Genomic DNA, 25807 nt, shown 5'->3' with positions numbered 1-25807 from the left:
ATGGGAAGAGGTAGGAGGCAGGGAACTAAAACACATTTCAGAGGCACGACGGGCTTTGGTCACAGAACAGAGAGAAGAAAGAAATGTACACTTCCCTCCCTCTGCTCCCTATCTCCTTGTCCCACCTCTACTTCTTTCCACTGCAATCTCTCTTCATCTTTCATTCATTCATCCATTCATTCAGTCTCCCTCTCTCTCTCTTTCTCTCTCTCTCTCTCTCTCTCTCTCTCTCTCTCTCTCTCTCTCTCTCTCTCTCTCTCTCTCTCTTCTCTCTCTCTCTCTCTCTCTCTCTCTCTCTCTCTCTCTCTCTCTCTCTCTCTCTCTCTCTCTCTCTCTCTCTCTCTCTCTCTCTCTCTCTCTCTCTCTCTCTCTCTCTCTCTCTCTCTCTCTCTCTCTCTCTCTCTCTCTCGGCTGTAGCTGCAGTGAGCCCAGTTTCACTCACTGGAGGTGTGAACCCTCTAATTGTCTGCCATTATCCTCTGGTGCTTCCCACACATGGATACTTTTGATGCTAGACTAGAAGCATTACTCACGGATCAAATAAATCAGCGCAAACGATGAGTGGAATAGAAGGGAAGTGATAACAGAGAACTTTAAAAAAAAATCAGCTATGGACAGCAACTAACACCAGTGGGGGAAAGAGTGTGTGTGTGTCGGTGTCGGTGTCGGTGTCGATGTGCATGTGCCCTTGTGTGTGTGTGCACGCCCGTCTGTGTGTGTGTGTGTGTGTGTGTGTGTGTGTGTGTGTGTGTGTGTGTGTGTGTGTGTGTGTGTGTGTGTGTGTGTGTGTGTGTGTGTGTGTGTCCTGGGCATGACGTTAAACTGCCCCGTTGTAACTACCATCGTCAATGTAGTAGGTGCAGTGGATGCATTTGCAACTTCTGTGGACTAGTATGTAGCTTGCATACAAGAAGACACTACTCACCGGTAGAATCTACCAACAGCCGACGCTACCTGACGTTCAGGTGGGACTTCCAGGCCCATGAGAACAACTACAGAGAGCGCTCTAACACCAAGCAGCAGTGCAAGACTAAGAACTTTGTTTCCTCTGGTGATCCAGCCTTATAGGACATACACACGGACTGGTTGTTGGAGGGTCTCCACAACTTGGGATGCCCAAAGACGAGGCAGAAAGGCTGGCACAAGTATTGTGCTGTCTCTCTGCTGCCATGTATGGCTACTTGTGCCCATGGAGTGCTCAGTTTCACGCGTGTTGTATCATGAGGACATATCCATGAGTTTGTGAATGTAACCTCTAGCTGCACCTAAAATATTTGTGTCCCTGTATGCTTTCCCTGTGTGTGGACATAAATAAATTGTTAAACTGTGCGTGCATGTGTGCATGCGTATGTTTGTGTGGATACAGCACACGTGCCAGTTAGTGACCTGGTATGCCCACCATCTCACTCCTCCAGTCTCTGTCTCTGTCAACATCCCCCCAAGTGAAACCATTCATATTAATGCCAGCATCCTCCTCAGTGGTTGCTGTAAATACCCTGGTCTCCATGTGTGCTTGTGTGCACAGCAGGTGTTTGATTGTATTCCCATTACCAGGTTTCCCTCGCTCCGCTGTGATTGTCTCATGGTTTCGCAATGGCTTCCTGAGTCTTCGGCAGTGGCTGCCGCTGCAATCGTTTTTTTATAGATGGATGAATTATTGATGATCTCCTTCATAGATGAATGCAAATGCTGCTTAATGTTGGAACACTCACTGTTCGTGTGCAGATCGTGCAGTGTTATTGCATTGGACGTTTGTGCCTTTGCACAGTAAAATCCTAGCATTAATTTAACTCTGAGAGAGAATAAATGTAACCAAATGGACCTGTAAGGATAATTTGACATTTACTGTGTGTGTGTGTGTGTGTGTGTGTGTGTGTGTGTGTGTGTGTGTGTGTGTGTGTGTGTGTGTGTGTGTGTGTGTGTGTGTGTGTGTGTGTGTGTGTGTGTGTGTGTGTGTGTGTGTGTGTGTGTGTGTGTGTGTGTGTCTTATTTGCTTTGTGTGTATTCACCAAACTACACACACATTACATGTGTGTGTAGTTTGGTATCTGCACTAAACTGCATTGTGTCTGCACCTTTGCATGAATACACATGCATTCATTTGTGCATGCCTGTGCTGTGTAATGCCTTTTAACACAAGCAGTTCACGTGCACTTCTTTCTGCCGCTGCGAAGGAGATGGTATCCTTTGGCAGATCCTAGTTGTCCATTAGAGTCCATCACTTCCTCCCCTTGTTGAGTCATGCTGTCGACGGCAGACATCTCCCCTAGAGATCTGAGGAAAGCCCGACAACGATTCGATGAGAAGTAAAGGGACGGTGAGGGAGACAGAGAGAGCAAAAGGGAGAGTGGGCTTACGATAGTATAGGGAGAAAGCATCAGAGAGAGAGAGGAAAGAGGAATGGGAACTAGATGGATTGTACTGCTTGTGTTGTGTGCTAACAGGATCTAGATAGGAAAGCCCCCCACTCATCCACCAACCCCACTCTGATTCACAGAGAACCACCACAACTACATCGTGTGGCCAGTCAAAGAAAAAGGATTTAGTGATGCATTCGGGAAACAATAGGAAATACACGTTTAATTCCTTCATTTTTTTTATACCAGGATTAAATATTCCTGTGTGTGTGTGTGTGTGTGTGTGTGTGTGTGTGTGTGTGTGTGTGTGTGTGTGTGTGTGTGACACAAGCTGCAGCTGTATGTCACGGCAGGGTTCTGTAAACCAGCAGCATGTCAGAGAACAGAAACAGTCTGCTCTTCATACATGAGCTGCTATCCATTATGAATGCGGTCGTGCCACTTATCTTATTAGCCCAATGCTTGCTTGTTGAACATCCCCTGTCCAACCCCCACCCCTCACCCCCCACACTCCCACGCCAAATGTATTTTCCTGAACCAGCAGAGAAACATCACTCCATGATTAGTGAGCTATATTATAAACCCTGTTTCAGGGTTTGGGTGCGTGTGCGCACTTGCGTGCATGCATTTCACATGCATACGCATATAGGTGAGCTGCAGCATGGAGGTGATCTGCAGCATGGAGCTGCACGCACGCACGCACGCACGCACGCACAAAACACTGAGTTCAGCCATCTGAGGAGGTGCTGTATTACCCAGGGCATGATGAAACCCATGCATTTGCCCCTTTCAATTCAGCCTAATCTATTCCTTCAGGAGTTCAGACTAGGAGATTGTGAGCCATTTGGGTGCTGCTGCCTGCTGACCACTTAACTTGCCCCTGTCTCATCAATAACTCTTTAAAAGGATCAATTAGGATGATCAGTGGCATGAGAGCCGCTGGGGGCTTGCTGCGAGGGGACTTATTGAGCTGTTTGTTATGTGATGATGTCACGGTAAGCTCTGTTCTACAAGAAATAAAAGAGTCTGTCCCCGTTCTGACTTGATTGACTGGTAATTCAGAGCAAACTTTAGGTTACCCCGGCTTTATTTCAGTTTATTAACATGTGTATTAACGTTTGGAAAAGTCTCATGAAATACTACAAGTGCACTGTGCACTATTACGAGTGCTGAACATCTCCCTGATACTGTACGTAACATGCTTATAAGAGTATGCATAACACAATGCAAGTACGGGCTGTCATGTTTGAGCACTTTTCCACCTCCCTTTATGAGAGCATCATTGTACACTATAAGATCCTCAGTGTCAATTTAACTCTGAGAGCAAGAGTGTGTGTGCGTGTGCGTGCTCGCATGCGCGTGTGTGCATGCTTGCTTGCACACACACAGGATGTGTGTGATTACGTATGCGCAGTAGTATTGTGGTAGTGATGCTTGTAGTTATTGGTGCTTCTGCTTGCTACTCTCTGCTTTCAGCTACTGCTATCCTCTTTGCAGGAGGTGAAAAGAAGAGCAGAGTGCACAGCCTCTCCATTGCCAAGACTCCTGCAGTGGCTCCTCGTGGCCACACACGGTACCTGGGTACTTGGTGGTCCCAGGCTAAACTGTGGGGGATCTTGGAGCAGCTGTGGGCCCCAGAGACAAGGGGAACAGGCATACCAGTATGTGGGCACGCTCTGGCGCCTTTCAACCTCTGTCCCAGCTTTGGGCATTTGGGCAAATATGGGCAGATGGGGCTCAGTCACGAATGGCAACCCATCTAATTGTCTCCGCCAGGCTGAAGGCGTGGCCGAGACTATGTACAGTATTCGCCCCTGTCCGTCCGTCCTTGTGTGTTCTTGTATGTTCGTGTGTGTGTGTGTGTGTGTGTGTGTGTGTGTGTGTGTGTGTGTGCGCGTGTGCGTGTGCGTGTGCGTGTGCGCGTGTGCGTGTGCGTGTGCGTGTGTATTCATCCGTCTGTCTGTGGACAGCTAATCTCCCGCACCGGCAAACTGTGCACACACACTCCCTGGAGGCCAGAGCAGAACCTCTGCCCCAAACTTTTCACTTCGGCCTGTTGTAGCCTCACCAGGATTGACTTTAAAAGTTTGCAGGAGTGCCCCGTTTTGAACAAAATGCCTCAAATCATGAACACACCGTCCGATTGCCATGAAACTTTGCACGCACATCCCCACTCGGCCAAGGAAGAAATGCCTTTTTTTTGTCATGGTGGCACTATAACAGGCAAATTCATGTTTTGGCCTACAACTGGCCTGATCAGGGTAAAACTTTGCAAGCACACTCTAGAGGCCAAGGCAAAACATTTTCCCCAAATTTTTCTAGCACCAGTTGGACAATTTTTGCTAAACATTTTTTTATATCACTCCTACAGATTTTGTCAGACGCCTACAGACTCCAATCGGTACACATTATCTCGATAGTCATGTGATCAAGACAGATCTGTCCGATTTTTTGTTTTTGGAAAACTTTTGACATTTTTTGCCTATAATGATATACCCAAAATACTGATGTCAGGTGAAGTGAGGGCAGTGTAAAATTAAGTGTCACCGAAGCCACTTTCCTCTTATCTGTCTTTAGTGTGCTTCCAGAGGCTGCTGAGGCCTTCCATTGTCTGGCCGGCTGCCTGATGAAAAGCACCTCGATCGAATGTCTAAACCATAAACATCGATTTATATCCTGACATTTTTATCAGTTATCTTTCACTCACCTTTTGCCTTTGCAAAATGTCCTTTCTTCACATTTTAACACCCTGATTGATTGCAACGCCGCAGTTTTCAGCTTGCTGAGTTCTTAAGTCTCCCCCCAAAAAAATATCTCTCCTTTTTTGGATGTTTGTGAGAGAGAGAGAGAGAGAGAGAGAGAGAGAGAGAGAGAGAGAGAGAGAGAGAGAGAGAGAGAGAGAGAGAGAGAGAGAGAGAGAGAGAGAGAGAGAGAGAGAGAGAGAGAGAGAGAGAGAGAGACAGAGACAGAGGCAGAGAGAGAGAGAGAGAGAGACAGAGGCAGAGAGAGAGAGAGAGAGAGAGGCAGAGAGAGACAGAGAGAGAGAGAGAGCGAGAGTTGACTTTGCTGGTCTGTTCTACTTATATCAGACCATTGTGATAAATGTGGTTGTCATGACACCCGTGGCAGCCAATAAGCTCATTTTGAATGCATGAATGTGCTCTGGCTCAGCCAATGACAGGCTGGTCCTCAGAGGGAGTGGGGGGGGGGGTTCTGCAGTGGGGGACAGTTGACCTTCCACCTTTTAACCTTTCCTTTACGCTGAATATTAATCTTACTCACACAGCACACTTCCTGCTTCCCCGCCATTCTCAATTAACCTTTTTCTTCTTCTCCTTCTCTTTCCCTCCTCCCTGCTCTCCCGTTATCTTCTCTGTCCCCTGTTACTTTGCCCTGCTTTCTTTTTCCCCCCTTCTTCCTCTTTCCTCTCACAGCAAAATTGTTCAGGTGAAGGTTATTGATGATGAAGAGTATGAGAAGAACAAGAACTTCTTCATGGAGCTGGCTGAGCCTCGCATGGTGGACATGAGTCTACAGAAAGGTGCGCTATTATCTTACTCGAATTATTCCTTTCTTACATCCTTCCTGGCTTCCTTTGGATTCCTTCCTTCCTTCCTTCCTTCCCTCCATCTTTATTTAGTACCTCCCTTCCTTTAATGCCTAACTTTCTTATTTCTTTCTTTCATCCATCTCTTTCTTTCTTTGGTACATTTTTAGCTCTCCTTTATATTTCTCTTTTACTCCTTACTCTCTAGAACAGGGGTCTTCAACGTTTTCAGGCCAAGGACCCCCTAGCTGAGAGAGAGATGAAGCAGGGACCCCCTCTATATTGTATAAAAATTGTGTTTCATATTTTTGTTGACTTGGTCTGCTCTTTTTTCCCTCTACACCAAACACCTCTTTGCCAAAAAATAGCAGATCTACAAGCTCACAACGCCTCGCGCTGCGAGGCGTTGTGGGCTTGTAGATCTGCTATTTTTTGGCTAAAGTTCTCCTCAGAAATGGGATGCTAGGGTTCAAGTGGTTAAGGTAAAAAAAAAAAATCCTATCACACAAAGATTTGGCGGACCCCCTGTAGTAACTCTGAGGACCCCCCTAGGGGTCCCGGACCCCCTGTTGAAGACCCCTGCTCTAGAATCGTTCTCTTCATCTTTCCATCTGCCTGTCCCTCTCTGTCTGTCTGTCTGTCTGTCTGTCTGTCTGTTTCTGCTAGCAGCCTCCCTCACTAGTAGGTTCCTTCAGTTCACTCTCTCTGTGTCGTTCTCTGTACGGTCCCAGCCTTCCCCTGTCTTTCTCACCTGCTCCTTTCACCCTCTTTCTCCCTGTATCTCTGTTCATGACATGGGTTTTCACCCCCCTTCACTGTACGCCCCAGAACACACTCTCACAACAACCCCGCAGAGTGCATTCCCCCATCCAAATACATTCACTACAGACAGGCTTGTCATCTGCATGAAAGAAATGGAGAGAGCAGTTAGACACACTGTCACAGTAAGGTCCACTTTTTATTTAATTAGATTTTTCCTTTTTTTTCCTTTTTGCTTGCTGCACTTTTGCTCTATGCCAAGAGTTATTGGTTGCAAAAATATATAAATAAAATATTTTGATATATATATTTTGAATATTTTAATATAATTCTGCCCCTGTTTTAGCTGTCGGAAGTTTCAACGAATTGACTGGTAGGTAGCTCAAGAGACATAAGAGTTTTGTTTTTCTGTTATGATTTAGTGATTTGGTTCTACTGTTACTTAGGGTAACACTTGACATGGGTCTTCAGGGTATTATGCTGTGTGTTAAGGATACAACACGGTTGAATTAAATTACCACTCCAAATTTAGCGTGAATGAGCTTTTTTGGTGAGGGAAGATGAAAAATCAGGGGTGGGAGAAATCAGATCAGAGCCAGTTTTATCATAAGTTTTGGAGCTTGTTTATTTGTTTGTGGCTAGAGCTTGTCATTGGTAATGATTGCTGAAAGGGGCCAACAGGCCTTTTTACAGCTTGGCTCCAGGAGTTGAGCCATCTAGAAGTGAGTCTGTGAGTCTGTCTGTGAGTCTGTCTTTTGAAACTGCAAGACCCAAAAGAGAAATTAGTTTGCCCGGGACCCAAATTAATGAAAATTGCAGATCTGCTATTTTCACTACTTCTTAAACATTAGTTTTTTAATTCATGGAATCTCCTTGATTATTTTTTATTTCTTCATGAAATTCCTTTGAAAAATCATTGAATTAGTTGAAAACATTTTGCATTTTTTTGGAATGTGTTTTGAAAATGTTTTGAAATAATAGTAATAAACCAAAAATAAAGGGGTACTTACTCACAACCCAGAATAATTGGTCCGCGACCCACATAATGGGTCCCGACCCACTGTTTGGGAAACAGCGGTTAAATTCTAACCGCTCAAGTCCAGGTGATGCTGTAGAAGCTTGCAAGCTGGTGCGGAGGGGTGCAGAATGTAACACTTCTGTGATGCTCATTATGTTTATGTTATTGGAGCTGGCAGCACGGTGTAGCACACTAGCCTCCCTGTGTTCTGTGAGTCAGAGCCGTTACTATGCAGGCATAACAAGCCTTTGTTTAGCCCATTAAGACCTGAGTCCGATTCTACAAATGCCTTCTAAAACAGTAGTTCTCACACTTTGAAGATTTTTCAAAAATGTTCAAAAATAGTAGGTGTACAAGCTGTGTATCTTCTATTTTTGAATAGCCAACGCAAACATCTAAAATGGCACAGATGCTTTCCTGGTTTTAATGGGTTACAGGACTGTTGAATCGCAAAAAAATACTCCTAAACTGGCTTATTTTAGGTTACATACAGTAAAATCCTCATTCTTAACTACTTAACTACTTAACCACAAAACATTTCAGAATGATTTTGAAAATACCAGATCTACAAGCACATGCTTGTAGATAATGTCTGCAGATCTACAAGCTAAAAATGCTACCAAAAAAAAGGTTTACATAAGTCGGCCTCCTGGTGGCGCTATAAAAGGCAGATGTGGAAAATGCAGGGCAAAGGTTTTTTCTTGGCCTCTAGGGAGTGTGCATACAAAAGTTTTACACAGATCGTTGCAGTTATAGAGCCATGAGGCTGATTTGAAAAAAATCAAGTGGCCTTTCTTCCTCGACCTAATGGGAATTTGTGTGCGTGCAAAATTTCACGGAAATTGCACGCTGTGTTCATGATTTGAGGGATTTTGTTTAAAACGGAGCACTCTTGCTCCGTTTGGAAGCCAATCTTAGCCAATCAGGATGGAATATGAAAAATCTGAAAGACGCGTTTGGTTTAATAAACCACTATAAAGATACTGTGTATCAATTTGCGTGATGTTTGGACAAAATATGTAGAAGTACTGTGAATTTTTTTGGGTGCAAAAGTCGGCCACCTGGTGGCGCTATAACTGGCCCATGTGAAAAATGTTGGCATCCAAGGAGTGTGTGTGCACTGTTTCACTGCGATCAAGCCAATGGTGACCCTTTTGGTCAAGGTTGCTGGCGGTAGTACAAATCAATCCTGACATGCATGTGTTGTGGTGTGGGGAGAAGCCCATGTGAACACAGGGAGAACATTCAAACTCCACACAGAAATGGTCCAGTGGGACTCAAACCCTTCCTGCTGTGAGGAAACGTCAGAGTAAAATGCATTACGTCTGTGTCTATCTGGTACACGTAGCCTACTAACTAGTTGGGTCACAAGGGCATGCCTGTAAATAGATTTCTAATATCTAGGCCAGTGTCTCTCAGCCCTGGTCCTTGCACTGCGAAATCCTGAGTGTTAAGTTAACTACAAGTGTGTACTCGCCTCGGAGAACATTTACAGAGGGGGGGACCCTGCTGGATACCTACAGTACATAGTTAATTGGCGTTCCAGGTTTAGTTCTTGATTAGAGAGCCAGAAGGACAAGCTGGAAGGACAGCAGATAACTACCTGGTAGCGCAGAAAACCAGTATTACTGCTAGGGTTCCCTTACAAGCAGGGATGATTTAATCTGTGAATCTGCAGTAACTCCAGACATCTGTGTCCTCATACTTGGCAGTTGTGTTGTCCTTGTAGGACGGGTGCTGGTACAGTAATGTACTCTTAAACTCTAAGCTCTCAATACGTCTCTGCACCAATGTCAAAGACAAACTGCAGCATGTTTATTGTACATGGAGATTAAAGGGATTGTGATGAAGCAAGTAATATGAATGATTACATCAACCCCCCCTTCACTACTCTACTCTGTGTTGACACTTGATAATTCAGGATCCATGTTTATTCCCTGTTTTAATACAGAGGCTAATTAATGTTTAATCTATAGTTATAAATGTTTGCTCTGCATGTGATCAATAGATAATGAAAAAAGTTGTAACTTTTATATTATTTCATACTTCCAGCATTCTTTAATGAATGCAAAAAAAATGAGATGGTGATGAAATATCCTGAAAATTGCAAATTAAAAACTAGATGAAAAAACAACAATACCAACCAATTAGCAGAAAGACGCTTCACATGGACTCTTTCTGGTCTTGCCAGCATACCGTATGTGCCGTTCTCTGATCTTTGCATCTCGGAACGTTATGATAATTCCAGTTTTCATATATGATGCTGTGATTATGCTGTTGTTTGTTGCCGCTAAAGTGGGGCTGATTAGGTTTTTTCTCTCCTTATTAAAGCCAAGAGTGAGCAAAGGAGTGGAATTGATGAATATCGTATGAGAGCCTTTGTATTGTTTTACTTTATTTTCCCAGTTTTTCTCCTCTCTCTTCGTACATTATAGACTCTATAGAGCCTCGTCCTCCATTCCATGCAGCAGGCAGCAGACCCCCCCCCATCAATGCTAAACCCTTTCACAGCACCAGTAGTTACTTACACTTGACTCGATTCCGCTACCTACCAGGAGAGCAGAACGCAACAGATGTGGTGCTTGGTGGGGGGTGGGTAGACCCCCCCTAAGCTGGCGGGATCACACTTTGGACAGTGGGTGAGTAATGGGGAACCGATCAAGCCGACAGTCACCGCGACCTGTCAGTCTGGAGTTGTTTACCGCCGGTCGCCGTGTTGCTGCCCTTCCCTTAAGTTCACACTGACGCGGTCAATATCGGCAGCTCTTAATGGTGTTGTGGCTGGGACAGGTTCACTTTACTGCTGCTGGTGCTGCTGCTGCTGCACCGACACAGCCCTGCAGAGTCATTCACTCTAATCCTCAGGTACAATTGAATTATCGTCGCTGCGGAATGGAAACCTTGTATGTCCAAAACCGTTACTTTTCAGGAAATGGAAAAAAAGTCGAGTGTAGTCATTATTTAGTTAGCTATTAATACCTTTCATTGGTTACATATTTATAAAACCCACAGATACACTTATTCACTTTAACTTTCAAAATGTCAAAATAATATATATATAGCAGATCTTATAACCTATCAAACTGTGACGCGTTGTGAGCTTATAGATATGCTAGTATCGCTACTTTTGCACAACACTCTTGACATATGAACATATGAGGTTTCTGCCTGACAGCAACGTTATGCTGCTACTGGTGCTGTGTGGTGCTTACAAGTTACTGTACTACCATTGCAATTGCTGCTATTGCCGTTGCTGCTCAGGCACTGAATGGACACAACACAGCGTGATCAGCAGCACCAGTCCACTCTCTGAGGTACTGCACAATTAACAGGAGTTATTCTGTTATGTTTCTTCTTTTTTTACACTTCTTTTGACGTTCTTTTAGAGCATCATTCAGGGTCACCCTGTTACTGTTGGTGCAACTGCTGCTGCTGTATTGATTATACGGTATGTTTTCCCTTTACCCCTACAGCATTCAGCTGGTGGCTTAGTGAGCAGCTACTGTATGGGTGTGTGTGGCATACATGCAGCTTGGCCTCCAGCATGGTTAGCTATTCAGAGAAGAGAAGAGCAGAAAAGAGCTGAAAAGAGAAGAGAAGAGAAATTTGAGGACTTAAGGTGGATTTTAGTGTGTACAGTATGTGGGGATTTGACTTGGCTTCACTCACTGTGTGATAGATCTAAAAAGCAACAGACAAGATATGGACAGCATATTAAATACACAGTCAGAACCTCCAGATACATATATTCCGGTCCATATTCATTAAAGTGCAAAAAGTGCAGTTCCTGTTGCATAATTCAAGGGTAGGGATTCAGTATGGTAATGGAACACCATATGAAAGAGCTCTCGAACAAGTACAATTACCATGAGCAAGATCAGCTCAAAAAGGTGAGAAGCATGAAACTGTTTAGCCCTGGAAAACCGACTAGCCTGAGGCATAAACTGTGTACTCATACAACAGAGTCATGTGCCAAAGATCGCTGATCTACAAGCTCACAACGTATCGCATCATTCTGAGCTTGTAGATTGGCTATTTTTCGCATGTGGCAAATTAAGCAGTGTTGGGAAAAAAAGTAAGTAATAATATATCGTCCCGCGATATATCGCGATACGTTTTCGTGACGATATGTTTTTTGTTTTGTTTTTTCATAATAATCAGGCATGCAAACAGCCCCGAGGTGAAAAGGGTGACAACCATAGAGTTCAAAATAATAGAGAGGGCACCGGATATCGCCTCCCATCCACTTGCATTGAGTTGCTCACCCAGCATATGGGCCGAAATCACCCCTTCTTCCGGGTTGGAAACGTATTGGAAAATGTGATGGGCGCGGCCTATTTGCGTCACTGGGGCCCCATGGGCTCGTTCATATACATTGGGCACACCTGCAATACCTCAAATGGCCAGCATGTCCATTTGGCTTCAATGAAACCACTGGGTTCTGGGGGCTTGGTGACAACATGTTGGGTTTTTTTCGGGTCAGGTGTCACACTATTGCCCTATTTGGATTCAAAACGGCTATTGTAGCTGAAAAGCTAGTTTGCATGTCTGAATAATGCAAAAACAGAATTATTTGTTTGTATTTGCTTTTTTTCTCCCCCATATATTTTCATAATAAAAAAGTGCGTATCGTATCGAAATCGTATCGAAGTTGTGAGCCCAATATCGTATCGTATCGTTTCGTGAAATTAGTGTATCGGCACACCCCTAGTGTATGTGCATGCTCTGACAATCAACATCTGCATGTGACATGTGTGAACGGTGAACGCATGTACAGTACAAACTACCAAACGGATTGTGTTGCACTGTGTGTGTGCGTGCGTGCGTGCGTCTACTTGCGTGCACATGGCTGTAGAATTAATATCCATCTCCTCCCTGCAGTAATCAATCTCCCTCCCTGACACTTCCCATTGGAGTCATGCCTGACATGGAGCAATGTGCCACCCATCCGCCCTGCTCTCTCACAGAGCTCTGTGGCATCCAAGGGCACTTCACATACTATTGTGTGAGCTACTCCCTGTCTCCTCTCAACCACTCTCTCTCTCTCATGCTCACACATGCACAAGGTCCATAAATTATATTGTGGGCGGACCCAAACATCTTCAAATGCTTCAAATGAGCATTTCAACAGTTTTGAATTAACTGACTATTGATTGATTCAAATGATTTATGCATTGACTTGCCGGGGATCTATGGCTGCATGGGCAATACTATATTGTGATATGAGACTACATCGATATCGATATCGAATTTAGAATTTTGTAAGAATGTGATATGGAAAAGTGTTACAGTATAGCTCTTTCTGGTTTTAGCGACCTAAGCCATTATTTTTTTTAAACGTGCTGCGTTTCAAGCTTGTAGAATGTACATTTTATACTTTTTTGTGATGCTGTGGTATGATCAAGTAGGGCGATAATTTACAAATAAAACACAACAAGTTAAAATATGGAGATAAGAGGTTTCTGCTTGACAGCAACGATTTGTAGGTGGGGATCGAGCATGTTCATACGGACCAAACCGACTCCATTAGTAGCACACAGAACCATAGCGTAAATACAGCTCAGTGCCTATGCTACAGTAGGAAGGACATAATACAGGTCAGATACAGTTCAAATGTGCTCATTTCAACACCTCATGGGAAGGCAATGCCATGATTCCTGTCTGTTCGCATTAAGCGTAGAGAATCCATCAGTAACATACATAAAGTTAATATAATGTAAGTACCAATCAATGCCAGTGCTGGCAGGATGCCACGGTATAAAGATGGGTCAGGTATAATTGGAATATCTTTATTCTGAGGCCCTGGCTGTGATGCATTTGAAAATGAGGCTATCCAGCAATTTCTCTGCTATGATCTCCCCCACTGGTTCACAGGGTGTGTTGTTGTTGCAGAGGTGAAATTACTTTGGATTGCTGATAGTCTTCTCCACCGCCCCAGGGTCTATCTGTGGGTAATGTGGAGGGGAATCGCCTCAGTTTGTGCACGCGCGTGTGTGTGTGTGTGTGTGTGTGTGTGTGTGTGTGTGTGTGTGTGTGTGTGTGTGTGTGTGTGTGTGTGTGTGTGTGTGTGTGTGTGTGTGTGTGTGTGTGTGTGTGTGTGTGTGTGTGTGTGTGTGTGTGTGTGTGTGTGTGCGTGCGTGCGCGTGTTTGAGAAAAGAAGAATGTGTGTGTGTGTGTGTGTGTGTCCATGTATTCACAACTTCGAGTGCATGTCTGTAGATCCTCAGTAACAAAATTGCACAATATTACAGTAATAACTATTCAAGCAACACTGGTATAAACAGTACTGTAAACTGTAACCCCTTGCGCTTTCTTGTCTGTGCGTATAAACATACCATCCCACCATGCTGCTTATGAATAAAGTCTTACTTTTTCACATAAGCCTCATTAGATTCCCTTTGTCAGGGTCACCGGCCTTCATAATATCTATGACACAGTAAGGGTCATGGATTTGCCCTTTGTACTACTTTAAAAGTCTTTTTTTTGGTTAGCTGTCAACCCAGTTTTGATCTCAGTGAATCTTTTGACTGTCGGCGTCATCTCTGTATCGAGAGAAAATGTTATTGGCACAGAAAGCCTGGGATTGAGAGTGGATTAGTGCAGAGGGGAAATGATCTGCCTTTGTAAATAATGCTATTCTCACTTACGCCTGCACGCACACACACATGCACGCACGCATGCATGCATGCGTGTGTGCACACACACACACACACACACACATATAAAACGTTGAAAATTATGTATAGATTACTTGCATTGAACTTCTTTGATAAACAGAAAATCACGATAATATGAGACGACCAAGGTTCTGCATTTGGTAATTAAAAAGACTCTTCAATTAGGCAGTTAATCAAGCTTGAGAACAGCTCTAGCTGCATACACTACAGTATGTTGCTCATAACATGGTTAGAATTCAAGCCAGGTTATAATATACAGCTTTTGTGGTGAGGGGATTTGAACAGCAGCTCAGGCTGGTTGCTCACCTTCTGGGGACCCCCCCCCCCCATGTCTGTTCAAAGGGCTGAGGTACTCAATCTTAGGCCTAGAGGAAATCTAAATGACCGGTATTGAATCAATTAGCTGCCTAATTGGGCTGAGATAAAGACTCCATTTCCTTATCACCAGCCATTAGGATGTCACTCGGGATCTCCCGACGGATATGCCACTGGGTCAGAGTGAAGCCACTGCTAGTTATGTCAAGAAAATGCGAATCCAGGAATGTACGTTCCATATTGTCGCTGACTGTCGCTGTTGGGTGTAAAGCGTGTTTGTTCAAATCAGTTACTTTTCAAGAAATAGGAAGACATTTAATAGGTTCCAATGGATCCGTTGTAGTTATTATTTATGTTATGTAGTTATTATGTAGTTATTATTTATTCAAAATTCAAATACTTTTCATTGGTTAAATATATATTAAACAATGTGACGCGTTACTTTCGACTTTTTTTTTTTTTTGCTGTATAATATATACCCAAAGCGAAAATAGTCGAATGTTATGCCTATTTTATACTTGTAAAAATTCTGTATTTATATATATAGCCTACAGTATATACTATATATATATATATATATATATATATATATATATATATATATATATATATATATATATATATATATATATATATATATATAAAATAGGCATTAATTTAATTAAACATAATTTTAACCCTTGCATTGTGAAAACTGCATCCACTTGTGGTGTTAGCGGATCAAATTTGACCCGTGATTTAAATCAGCCCAAAATACTCAAAAAATAAGCATTTTCATTATTTTTTTTCTCCCACCTCATAGCTGACTTGTAATGCATTCATATCCATGTAAACACTTTTTAAAATATTATGTTGGGTTAGGGCTAGGGTTTCATCTTTCAATATATCTCGTTTTCTATTATAAAAATGTTAAAATTCACTCATTAAATTTCCTATAATGAAGGCAATGGATAGTGATAGTATTATCTAGCTATAATAGAATAATTAAGAATAATAATTAGAACACACTTCCCAAAAATAAAAAAATACTTGTATTTAAAAATAACTTTAAAAAATGTTAAAATTATAAAAAATAGTGGCACTAGTGGTGTTAGGGTCCGAAATGACCCGTATACCATAGAAGGTAAAAAGTGATTTATTTTTCATAAACTCAAACTTTATTTTACTCCTGATAGCAAATGCTAATTGAGGACAAGTCTCTCTCACTCTCAAACATGTAAACATTGAATATTGACAATTTGGGGGGGAATTGAGCCACACTTCTTTGCCGGGTCATTTCGGACCCTAACACCACAAGTGTCACTTTTTTTTTTGAGACCATCAGAATTAATTAAAATGATGATAAATACTTTTGTTGCGTTAAAATGGCTATTTCTAAGGATATCATGAAGCCTCGTTCCAATAAAGAAATGTAAAGGGTACTTTTTACCTATTCAAACTTGAAAACAGGTCAAAAAAGACCCTAACACAATGGGAAGGGTTAAAAGTATGCAGAGATACAAGTTTCCTTCCCCACAGCGACGATATGCAAATGTGAAATATTGACCATATGCTTGGTTCAATGCATGGAATGAATAAAGGGAACCGTGGACCAGTGCTGTAATGGTGGTTTACTCATGTTTCAATCTCATGTGGTATTGGTCTGCCAGATGGTAATGGATGGGTCGCAGAAGGTGGTTTTCTGTGCTGTCTCTTCTGGGATGATTGCATGCTAGACATGACAGAAATAACCCAACCGCTCCCATCACATCTCGGTTGATTAAACCTTAATCTTATCATGACCAGTTAATAAATTATTTAAATGGCTAGATAATTATTCTGCTATAGATCTGGAGAATTCCCTAAGTCTAAGCAGTTCCGAGAGAGGGGGCAGTACTGCCGCAGCATTGTAATGGGGAAGTATGAAGTACCACCATGTACAGTATACTTTACAGCAGTCTGAAGTATAAAGTGGAGTTACAGTATAATTTACTTGAGTATTCTGTTTAACTTCCACAGCAATATCGTATGTAGATGCAGTGCCTCAGCCAGTTGAAGAGACAGAAGCCCTCTGGGGCAGGGGAACAGGCTGCAGCTGGTGGCCAGCCAACACCAGGATATATAGCCATCTACAAACGTATGGGTTTAATGTCATTTACTCAACCACTTGACCGCACATTGCCAACGAAATAAAATAGAACTGAACACAGTAAAACTAAGAGTTTGATGAGGGCTTTATGCCGTTGCATGCAACATTATACAGCGGGACCTCCAACTAGTGGTCCATTATTACTTAAGCTGATGGCACACTGGCCGCTAAGTGACTAATACCTGCCTTATTAGTCGTCGCCTCCCAGTGCTTTTTACCATCCATTTTCCAGACACTCGCAGGGTTTTTACCCTTCCCCCGACCACTAGAGACTGGAGGCGGGAAGACCTTGGAGAGTGAGGGATGGGCAACAGCTGTCGCTCCCCGCAGGGCCGTCAACCTCCCCACCTGTAGGTGGAGGAATCAGGGATGCGACCCTGAGACCTCCACTGCTCGGTTCAGAATAAACAGCACAAGGACGGTGGATGACAGTGGGTTGACATTGAGGGATTCGTCAGAACTCCAGGGGCGGTCCGTCCATTGTTTATTCAGGTGCGGTTGCAGACACACTGAGGAGTTGAGATGTTTTTCTACAAACCTTTCCCAATATAAACTCCAGCTCTACATTCGTATAGGTATTATTCTCCAAACCGCCAACAGGGCAATAGACTAGGCGGCAATCTTAAGTATTATATCACACCACCTACAAATCTTTAAATCAAGTGATGAGGCAAGGTACATAAACGATCTTGGGTCTCATCTGTGTTGTGGATTGCTCACCTGTCTTATGGACTTACCTCTGTTTTGGCAGAGAACGGGGAGAGGGTTAGCAGTTCACTCCTCTGCCTAAAACGTCCCTCTTCTCTGTTGTCGGCAGAAGCTCAGTGTTCACAAGGCCCTCTCTGAATACAGATGACACAATTAATATTGAAATCCAAGAGGGATTACATTAATATGTCAAGAGACATCCTAAATCAGACCAGTAAGACACTGATACCGTCCCCCCAGACTTGAAACAGGCTTAAGTAAAGATTATTGCATGAACATAAAGGGACTGCGGCATAGGTGACCTACAGGAATTGGTGGGTAGGGCCGGGTGTGTGTGTGTGTGTGTGTGTGCGCGTGCTTGCGCGTGCTTGCGCGTGTGTGCGCGTGTATGAGTCATGAGTGTAATGGTGGGGATGCCTGTGTGTGCGTGCTTGGATGGGTTCATCGACACATGAATGTGTGTGTGTATAGTATACGTGTGTTTGTGGATATGCACACACACCCTGGTGATGTGTCTTCATCACTTAAAAGCTGGCGGTCATTCATCAAACCCGTCAGGTGGCTCTTTGGGATTCGTCCCAAAAGGGAACCAAGCATAAATATCAACAGACCAGCGTCAGTCATGCAAGGTGTCACAATTAGACCTGATTTAGATGTGCTTCTTTTCCCTTTCCCTTTTCCCATTTACTGCACAGTAAAATCAGGTGGTGTAAGTGTTATTTTATTTATTTTTTGTTTAAAAAAAAGAGTTTGTTAAATAACAGAGATCTCGTCACCTCAAGGTTCAAGGTTCTTCATTGTTACATCTTGTGTACAGCTACATGAGTAAGATCTACAAGAGTAAAACTTGTTTTTGTTCTCTCCAGTTCTTTTATAAAACATTTTTTTCCCAGGTTAGGATACCAATTGTATCCAATCAGGAGAGAGAAACCCAAAAAGATCATTGATCAGCTTCTGTTTTAATTCCAATTTTGTCTGCAAATGTTTTTGTTTCACCGCTTCCAATTTCACTTGTTCAACCTGTATTCTGTATGAGTTCTCTCTCCAGAATGGATAAAATTGGTATCTCCGAGGTTTAGTGTTTACTAAAGAGCTGGAGAGACGGAGAGACCCCTGTTACTAAACAAACACTCTATATAGCAATGATTGCCATCGGAATATAGATATATTCATCTCTTATTTTTAACAAACACACCACCCTTAACACTGAGGATGTTACTGTGTGTACTTGGACCAAACAATCCTTTGGTAACACTTGCTATGCATCCCATGTCTATAATGCTTTCACTGGGTTTATGGACTTTGTGGTCAGCAGCAGAGGCAGATGGGTGTTTCCTTTCATATCGTTCCTCGCTGCTCCACCCAGCCATGGCACGAATGTCACGACTCGGAGGCCCCCTCGGTGGCTCCTGCACCACAGAGAAATCACACTGGCACGGATGAATAGGTCTAATTCAAATGGGAGCCTGGCTGCTATTCATGCATTCATGGGGGCCCTGACTTCATTAAATGGCCCCGCTTCTTACTTTCTGGGGGGTCACAATGAGAAATGTCAGAGAGAAGCAGGGTGTGACATGATAATGAACATTATGAAGAGTTAATGCACTTCCTCCATTATAAGACATTTGATTTGATTGAAGAAGGCACTTGGGATGGGGGGAGAGGGGTTCTATTCCCATTTGAACCAACAGCCTACTGTAAACTAGAAAGGTCATAGGCTTTGACTACTAATTGTGAACATGTAGTCAATCTAGCTACTGTAAGACAGAATGTCAGATGAGTTAATGAACCGAATTTGAAAAGTTAAAAGAAATAATTTAGTCCATAAATTAAATATTGTTTTGTGTAAGCGTTCTAAGCAAACATCTTAAAACTGCTAAAACGTAATTTGTAAGAATAGGTGGCAGTCTTGTCACATGCACAGCAGACATCTTATTTTCAAGTGAAGCTCCATTGTCAAAGTGACAAAGCAGCATTGATTGTATCAACATGCAATCAAATGAGAAATTCACTGGTGCAGATTTATGTGTGAACACTCCCTTTGATCCGTCCTGATTATGAATATAACCTTGCATATTTTGACTTGCACCTTTCTATATCTTGGATGTATCACTTGCAAACAATGCAGTTTTGCATTGTTTGTTTGCAAAACTCTTTTCGCACCAATAAGGGCTACTGCAGAGAACTTACAGCCCACCCATCTATTTGTGGAGATCATCATGATTGATATTCCTTGCTGTGGGGATTGTAGTAAAGGGGCATTGCAAACACTTAATCTCGCATCCCCAAAACCTTAATCCATGTTGGACTACTAATTTGTCTTGGAAGTAAATTAGTTTGTCTTTTTCCTCTATGGCAAGGGGAGATTACTCATGTGATTGCAGATCACACAACATGTTGCAGCACGGCTTGGTGTGAGCTCGTGTATCTGTTATTTTTTTACAGCAGTGTATAAATCAGGCTATATTCTGCATACAGTACAGTATGATGTTAAATACAGTAATATTTAGTGACATTAAGTAACATTTCGAAAAACAAAATAGACCTAAAGATGTAGGTTTCAAAGTGCTAAGGTACTCTATATACTTAATTAAGTTTGCCTTTTGAAAAATAAATAGATACATTACATTGAAATAGATAAAGAGGGTGGAAACCTCTCTTGAAGAATCAGCCAGCAGACTGGAACAAATAGAGTTCAGATGTACAGAATTATGGATGAAATGCCACTTGTGTTTGAGGTCATGTTGGTGATTTAGGGAGGCGTTGCTCTCTTTCTTCAAGGACAAAGCTATAAAGGAGGGGCCTGTTCTGTCAGACCTGAAGGCAGTCATGTTCCCATTTATTCTGAATCTCAGTCCAGTAAATGTCTAATACTGTATGCCCTTCATTTATATGTTATATGTTAATAAAAAAAAGTGAAAGCGTCCTTCTGCCCTACTTACTATGTTTATTGTATTGTCACTTCTCCTCTGCGCGGCCGATATGTGTCTCGGCAGCAGACCCGTCTACTGCTTAAGCCTGATTTACACTTAGTCACGTATAAATTAGCCGATCTACAAGCTCACAAAGTGTCGCAATGCGACCCTTTGTGAGCTTGTGGATCAGATCGCACAGGCAGACATTGGGGACGACAAGTGAAGGTCGGCATATTGTTATCAAATTAGATTTGTTCCTCTGGCCTGGTACCGTATACAACTCTCACTGTTGCCACTGCTCTGGTTGCTTCTAAACAAAATACCTCCCGTTGTGTCAAAGCAGACGTGATTTATGTTGCCATCATTTTTTTTCGCCCCAAGAAGAAGGTCAAGGCTGAAGGACGGCTCTGTCACTTAGCGAAATGACCCCCCCCCCCCCACGCCCCAACACCACCGCCAACAGTACACACACCACCCAGAGACCATTCGATTACATTTACTATTTACAATGTAGTCATTTAGCAGACGCTCTGATCTGGGACGTAAGCGTAAGGTCGGAGTAAGCAGCATGAACATGACAGGGCCTTACGCTTTGGTCCATTCCAAACACACAGAGTTGAGTGTCACACAAGGAGACTGTTGTCTGGTAACGGTTACCATGGATGCCACCATGCGCTGAGAGGTGGGGAGAGACAGACACAGTGAACCAGAGAGACAATGAACCACAGACACAGGAGCGAGAGAGAGGGAGAGAGAGAGAGAGAGAGAGAGACTCGAAAGCCCTCCACCATCTGTGATGAGGAGCCCAAGGAGCAGTAATTGCTCCTGAGAGGGGTGTGTGTGTGTGTGTGTGTGTGTGTGTGTGTGTGTGTGTGTGTGTGTGTGTGTGTGTGTGTGTGTGTGTGTGTGTGTGTGTGTGTGTGTGTGTGTGTGTGTGTGTGTGTGTGTGTGTGTGTGTGTGTGTGTGTGTGTGAGGGCTGTTCCTTTCTTCTCAGCAGAGAGATAGGGATATGCCCTCCCTGCTACCTGTCATGCTGGTGGCAAACGCCAGTGTTACAGGTCCATCTCAAGCCCAATTTATCCTTTGTCGCACAAGTCGATGTGTCCCGTGTCAAAAATAGCAGATCTACAAGCTCACAATGTGGCACTTTGTGAGCTTGTGGTTTGGGTATTTTTGTCGTGCAGCAAAGTACTGTATAAATCGTGCTTCAGACTGACTCTCGAAAGTAACTTGCAAGCCAACAGAGGCCACCATCTTCCCATATGAGCTCTCATTAACACCCGCGTTACTAATGACCTCCAGAAGTAAGGTTTTTGACTGAGCTACTGCACTCTTATTATTATATTCTTTTCCATCATTGTAGATGACATCACTGGGAGTGCAAATTTAATCTTTCATTAATTGTCCAGTCAGAAGTTAAAGGGATATTTCACTTTCAAAAAAACTTTTGGTAATTTTACCGTCTACTCAGGCCTTTGTGAGCCCCCCAGACAGTTTTTAAGTAGCTCGATTCAGTATTTAGATATTTGATATTCATTTTATAAGACACGCCCCGTTCCTATAAAACAACTATGTACAGGGGTGCACATAACTTTTTAGGTCTAGCACCTGGAGATGTGACTTGGTGCGCACCAAATAAATGGTCCCGTCCCGTTTTGTCAACGTGGGGGGGGGGGTTTGCAGCCCGGCGCCCACCGGACAGTTTTGTCAGGTGGGCGCGGGGGGGGGGGGGGGTGTTGTTATTTTCGCCGTTTTTTTTTTCTCACACGCTGTTAGGAGAAGCCCCCAAGGTTGGTGCCCTGTGCTGCACTGCTTTTATCCGCCAGATTTGGACGTTCACGGCATATTTTTGCACCGTTACGGTGCATTCATCATCGGTGACGAGTGCCTCTAACAGCCGCTGCTGGCTGCGTGCACGCAGCGAGGCGATGCGAGGCGACGCGAGGCAACAATCACACAAGCATGTGCAGCATGCGTCCCCTTCCCCTGCGCCTAATGGCTGTACATGGGGCCGACGCGTGCTTTACCGTGAGCGTGTGAGTGTGGCTTCAGGAAGTAAATTCAGGAAGTAAATTCCTAACCTCGATCTCCAGGCTTTTATTTTTTTGTTTTGCTAAAAAATAAAAGCTTGGAAATTCCTGTCCCAGCTGTTGGTACGCAAAAGCGCCTCGCGTCGTCTGATGTGGTGCGCATTATTTATTTTGGGTGCGGATGCGCACCTGCGCACCAGTTATGTGCACCCCTGACTATGTAACTTCAAACTCCATTTTAACCATGTTAGATTCATCGAAAACACCCGTCCTTGGTTCTGGTGACGCTGGCGGCGCTCAGGTGAGTCTGAGTCGGCGCACCTTCGTCATGGACAATAACTATTATCACATGTGCGCGTGAACGCGTATTCAGCGTTCCCCCAGCGTAGCTTCCTGGTTGCTATGTGGGGGGGAACAACAAAAGCCAGGTCCGCCTCGCATCAAAGCCCCGCCTCGCGCCTCCTCCTCCTCGTGCAGCCTCGCATCAAAGCCGTGCCTCGCGTAAAAAACCCTGTCTCGAAAAGCCTGCCTCGCGCCGAACCCCTGCACCTAAAAACGAGCATACCTTTCCAATTTCCCAACAAATGCCAATTTCCCTGTGACATATTGGCATCCCTCACACTGTTGTGAATTTCCAACTCATCTTATTTTATGTTGGAACTATAGCTACCTGAAGGATACTATTTAATATCTCCAAAGTAGACGATCCAATCTGTAAAAGCGTTATCATCTTGTCAACCAAAGAATGTAATTACCTACCATCCAGTTCTTTAATTTATTTTATAAAAAAAAATGTTTGCACCATCCATCACTCTGCAAGTATATATATATATATATATAGTATATATATGCTCTTATTTATGGTAGACATATCTAAAATAATCAAGAGAACACATTAAAAATGCATTATCATGTGTATCTGTACTCAAGAGGACAGGACATGAAAGCAGAATGAGGAAAACTCAATTGCAGCGTGGCCCTCTTTGGGAGAACAACTTATTAACATTGGAGATATTAACGTTGCGTATGATAAGCGGCTAACGAGGACTTCAAAAACATCCTGTGGGGGGTGTGTGTGTGTGTGTGTGTGTGTGTGTGTGTGTGTGTGTGTGTGTGTGTGTGTGTGTGTGTGTGTGTGTGTGTGTGTGTGTGTGTGTGTGTGTGTGTGTGTGGTGTTAGATTCCGTTTCTTCATATTAAAGTTTTCACAGTGGATATTTTGGTTGCCGTGTGTGTGTGTGTGTGTGTGTGTGTGTGTGTGTGTGTGTGTGTGTGTGTGTGTGTGTGTGTGTGTTGTGCAAGGTGTGTCTAAGGTCATAATACTGTACGGTATATGTTTGCAGATATGTATATGTTTTCACATACTGTACTGTATATGTACAGTATGTGTCTTGAGCTTTGTGAATGCACAGTATGCATGCCTCTGTGTGTGTGTGTGTGTGTGTGTGTGTGTGTGTGTGTGTGTGTGTGTGTGTGTGTGTGTGTGTGTGTGTGTGTGTGTGTGTGTGTGTGTGTGTGTGTGTGTGTGTGTGTGTGTGTGTACGCGCGCGCGTGCGTGCGTGTGTGTGAAGGGCCAGTCTGATGACATTATCAGCCTTGGTAATCTGCTCTGTAATTGCCTGCTGCTGACACGGCGCTGTGGCTGATGTGGCTGGAGAGTAAACAGACTGTTAACAAGTAGTAGGACAGACCCCGTCTCCACACACACACACACACACACACACACACATACATATATTGTGGTGGAGGATGAGGGTACAGGGGAAGAACAGAGGATAATTAATAATTAATAAATTGCAAACTAAAGAGAATGGATGGATGGATGGATGGATGGATTCTTTCCTTCCTTCCTTCCTTCTTTCCAGAAAAGTCTAGTCTGAAAAGCCTACTGCCACAAACCACAAGCATCACAGTCCGGTATAGTAGAGTACAGTCCAGAACAGTCCAGTCCAGCACATTATAGTCCAATACAGTCCAGTACAGTATAGTACAGTACAGTAGCTACAGTCCAGTTCCAGTAGCTACAGTCCAGTCTATTCTCCAGTTAACATTCACACTTACATTATTTGCCCGGTCAAGTCTGGCAACCCCAGCTCAAAAAACAATGAAGCATACTACAAGATATTCAGCAGTGGCCTGCATTTGTTTTCTTTTCAATGTATTTATTTATTTATTTTTGCTCCTTTTTAAGATACAGTACGGCACCCTCACAACAAGGATATACGATAAATCAAGGTGATGGACGTGATATGGGACGGTGTGCAGAACGCAAATAAAAGCCCCATGGAAACATTCATCTTTGTCACCGCTGCTCTTTTAGCAGCTCGCAGACGTGCGCTTCATTACAAACCCGGGCTCAGACCGGCATCAGTAGCTCAGCCGCCGTCGACGACGAGCGTCATTACTTTTTCCGTCGCGCTCTGTGCTCCGCGAAGGAGACAGATTGCGCGCTGCCGTGACTGTTTTTCACTCACACTCAGACACTCTGTATTTCGGCGTACGTCATTTTGTGCCGGTGTGTGTGTCTGAAAGAGATGGACTGTGTAAATATTTAATCGGCATGTATTCAACAGTACATACAGTAGCCACACATTATGTTAATGTATGTGTATGCATGCAGGCAGGCGTGAGACTACATTACTATACGTATGCAGAATCTGTAGGAGTGTGTAGTGCATGCATGCACAGCTGTATGTGAGCAGCTATTTGTTGGGTATTGTACACATGTGCGGGGATGGGTGTAGAGAGAGAGAGAGAGAGTGTGTGTGTGCGCGCGTGCGTGCGTGCGTGCGTGCGTGCGTGTGTGTGCGTGTGCTCGTGCCTGCGTGCGTGTGCTGCCAGCAGCCTGGCAGAGGGGATGATGACTCACCCTGTGCAGCGTAGGACGTTTCTCCCTAATGGGAGCTCCCTGAATGGGCTGTTTGCTGTGGACAGTCAGCCGTCCCCTGTGCCTCGCAGCCTCAAACACACCGCTTTTCTTCCTTTCTCTCATCCCCTGCTCATGTCTACGTTCACAGCCATCCATCCTTCCCCTATCCCTCTGTTCCTGCATACCTTTTCAGTTCATACCTCCACTCACCCACCTCGTCTCCTCCCCGAGTCCCCGTCCTTCCATTAGCTCTCCCTCCATCCCTCTATTCTTGCTCTGCTTCGCTCTGTCTTCCATTCATCGGTCCATCCATTTGTCCGTCCATGCTTTCATCCTTACCCATGCTATCCATCCCTGTTATAACCCTCGGCTCATCCATCTTCTTCCCCTCTATCCCCCTATCTCTTAATTACGCTATCCCTGAATCCATCCATCTATCTATCATCTCATCTAGCTCTCCATCCCTCCAATACTTTAATCCCCC

At 43.7% G+C, this 25807-nt stretch overlaps 1 protein-coding gene across 2 annotated transcripts in view; it reads left to right on the top strand.

Annotated features, from left to right (window-relative positions):
* The window catches only part of slc8a3 (solute carrier family 8 member 3), a 119125-nt gene that overhangs the window by 81165 nt on the left and 12153 nt on the right, over nt 1–25807 (top strand). For both annotated transcript variants that reach the window (XM_084045646.1, XM_084045645.1), the window contains exon 3: nt 5792–5898. In XM_084045646.1, the coding sequence (XP_083901772.1) occupies nt 5792–5898 (107 nt within the window). The remainder of the gene's footprint in view (nt 1–5791; nt 5899–25807) is intronic.

Source organism: Gymnoscopelus microlampas (genome assembly GCF_963454915.1).
Source record: "Gymnoscopelus microlampas genome assembly, chromosome: 20".
Lineage (NCBI taxonomy): Eukaryota > Metazoa > Chordata > Actinopteri > Myctophiformes > Myctophidae > Gymnoscopelus > Gymnoscopelus microlampas.
The sequence above is the reverse complement of the archived record's forward strand: the minus strand, read 5'-3'. Positions and strand labels throughout refer to the sequence as shown.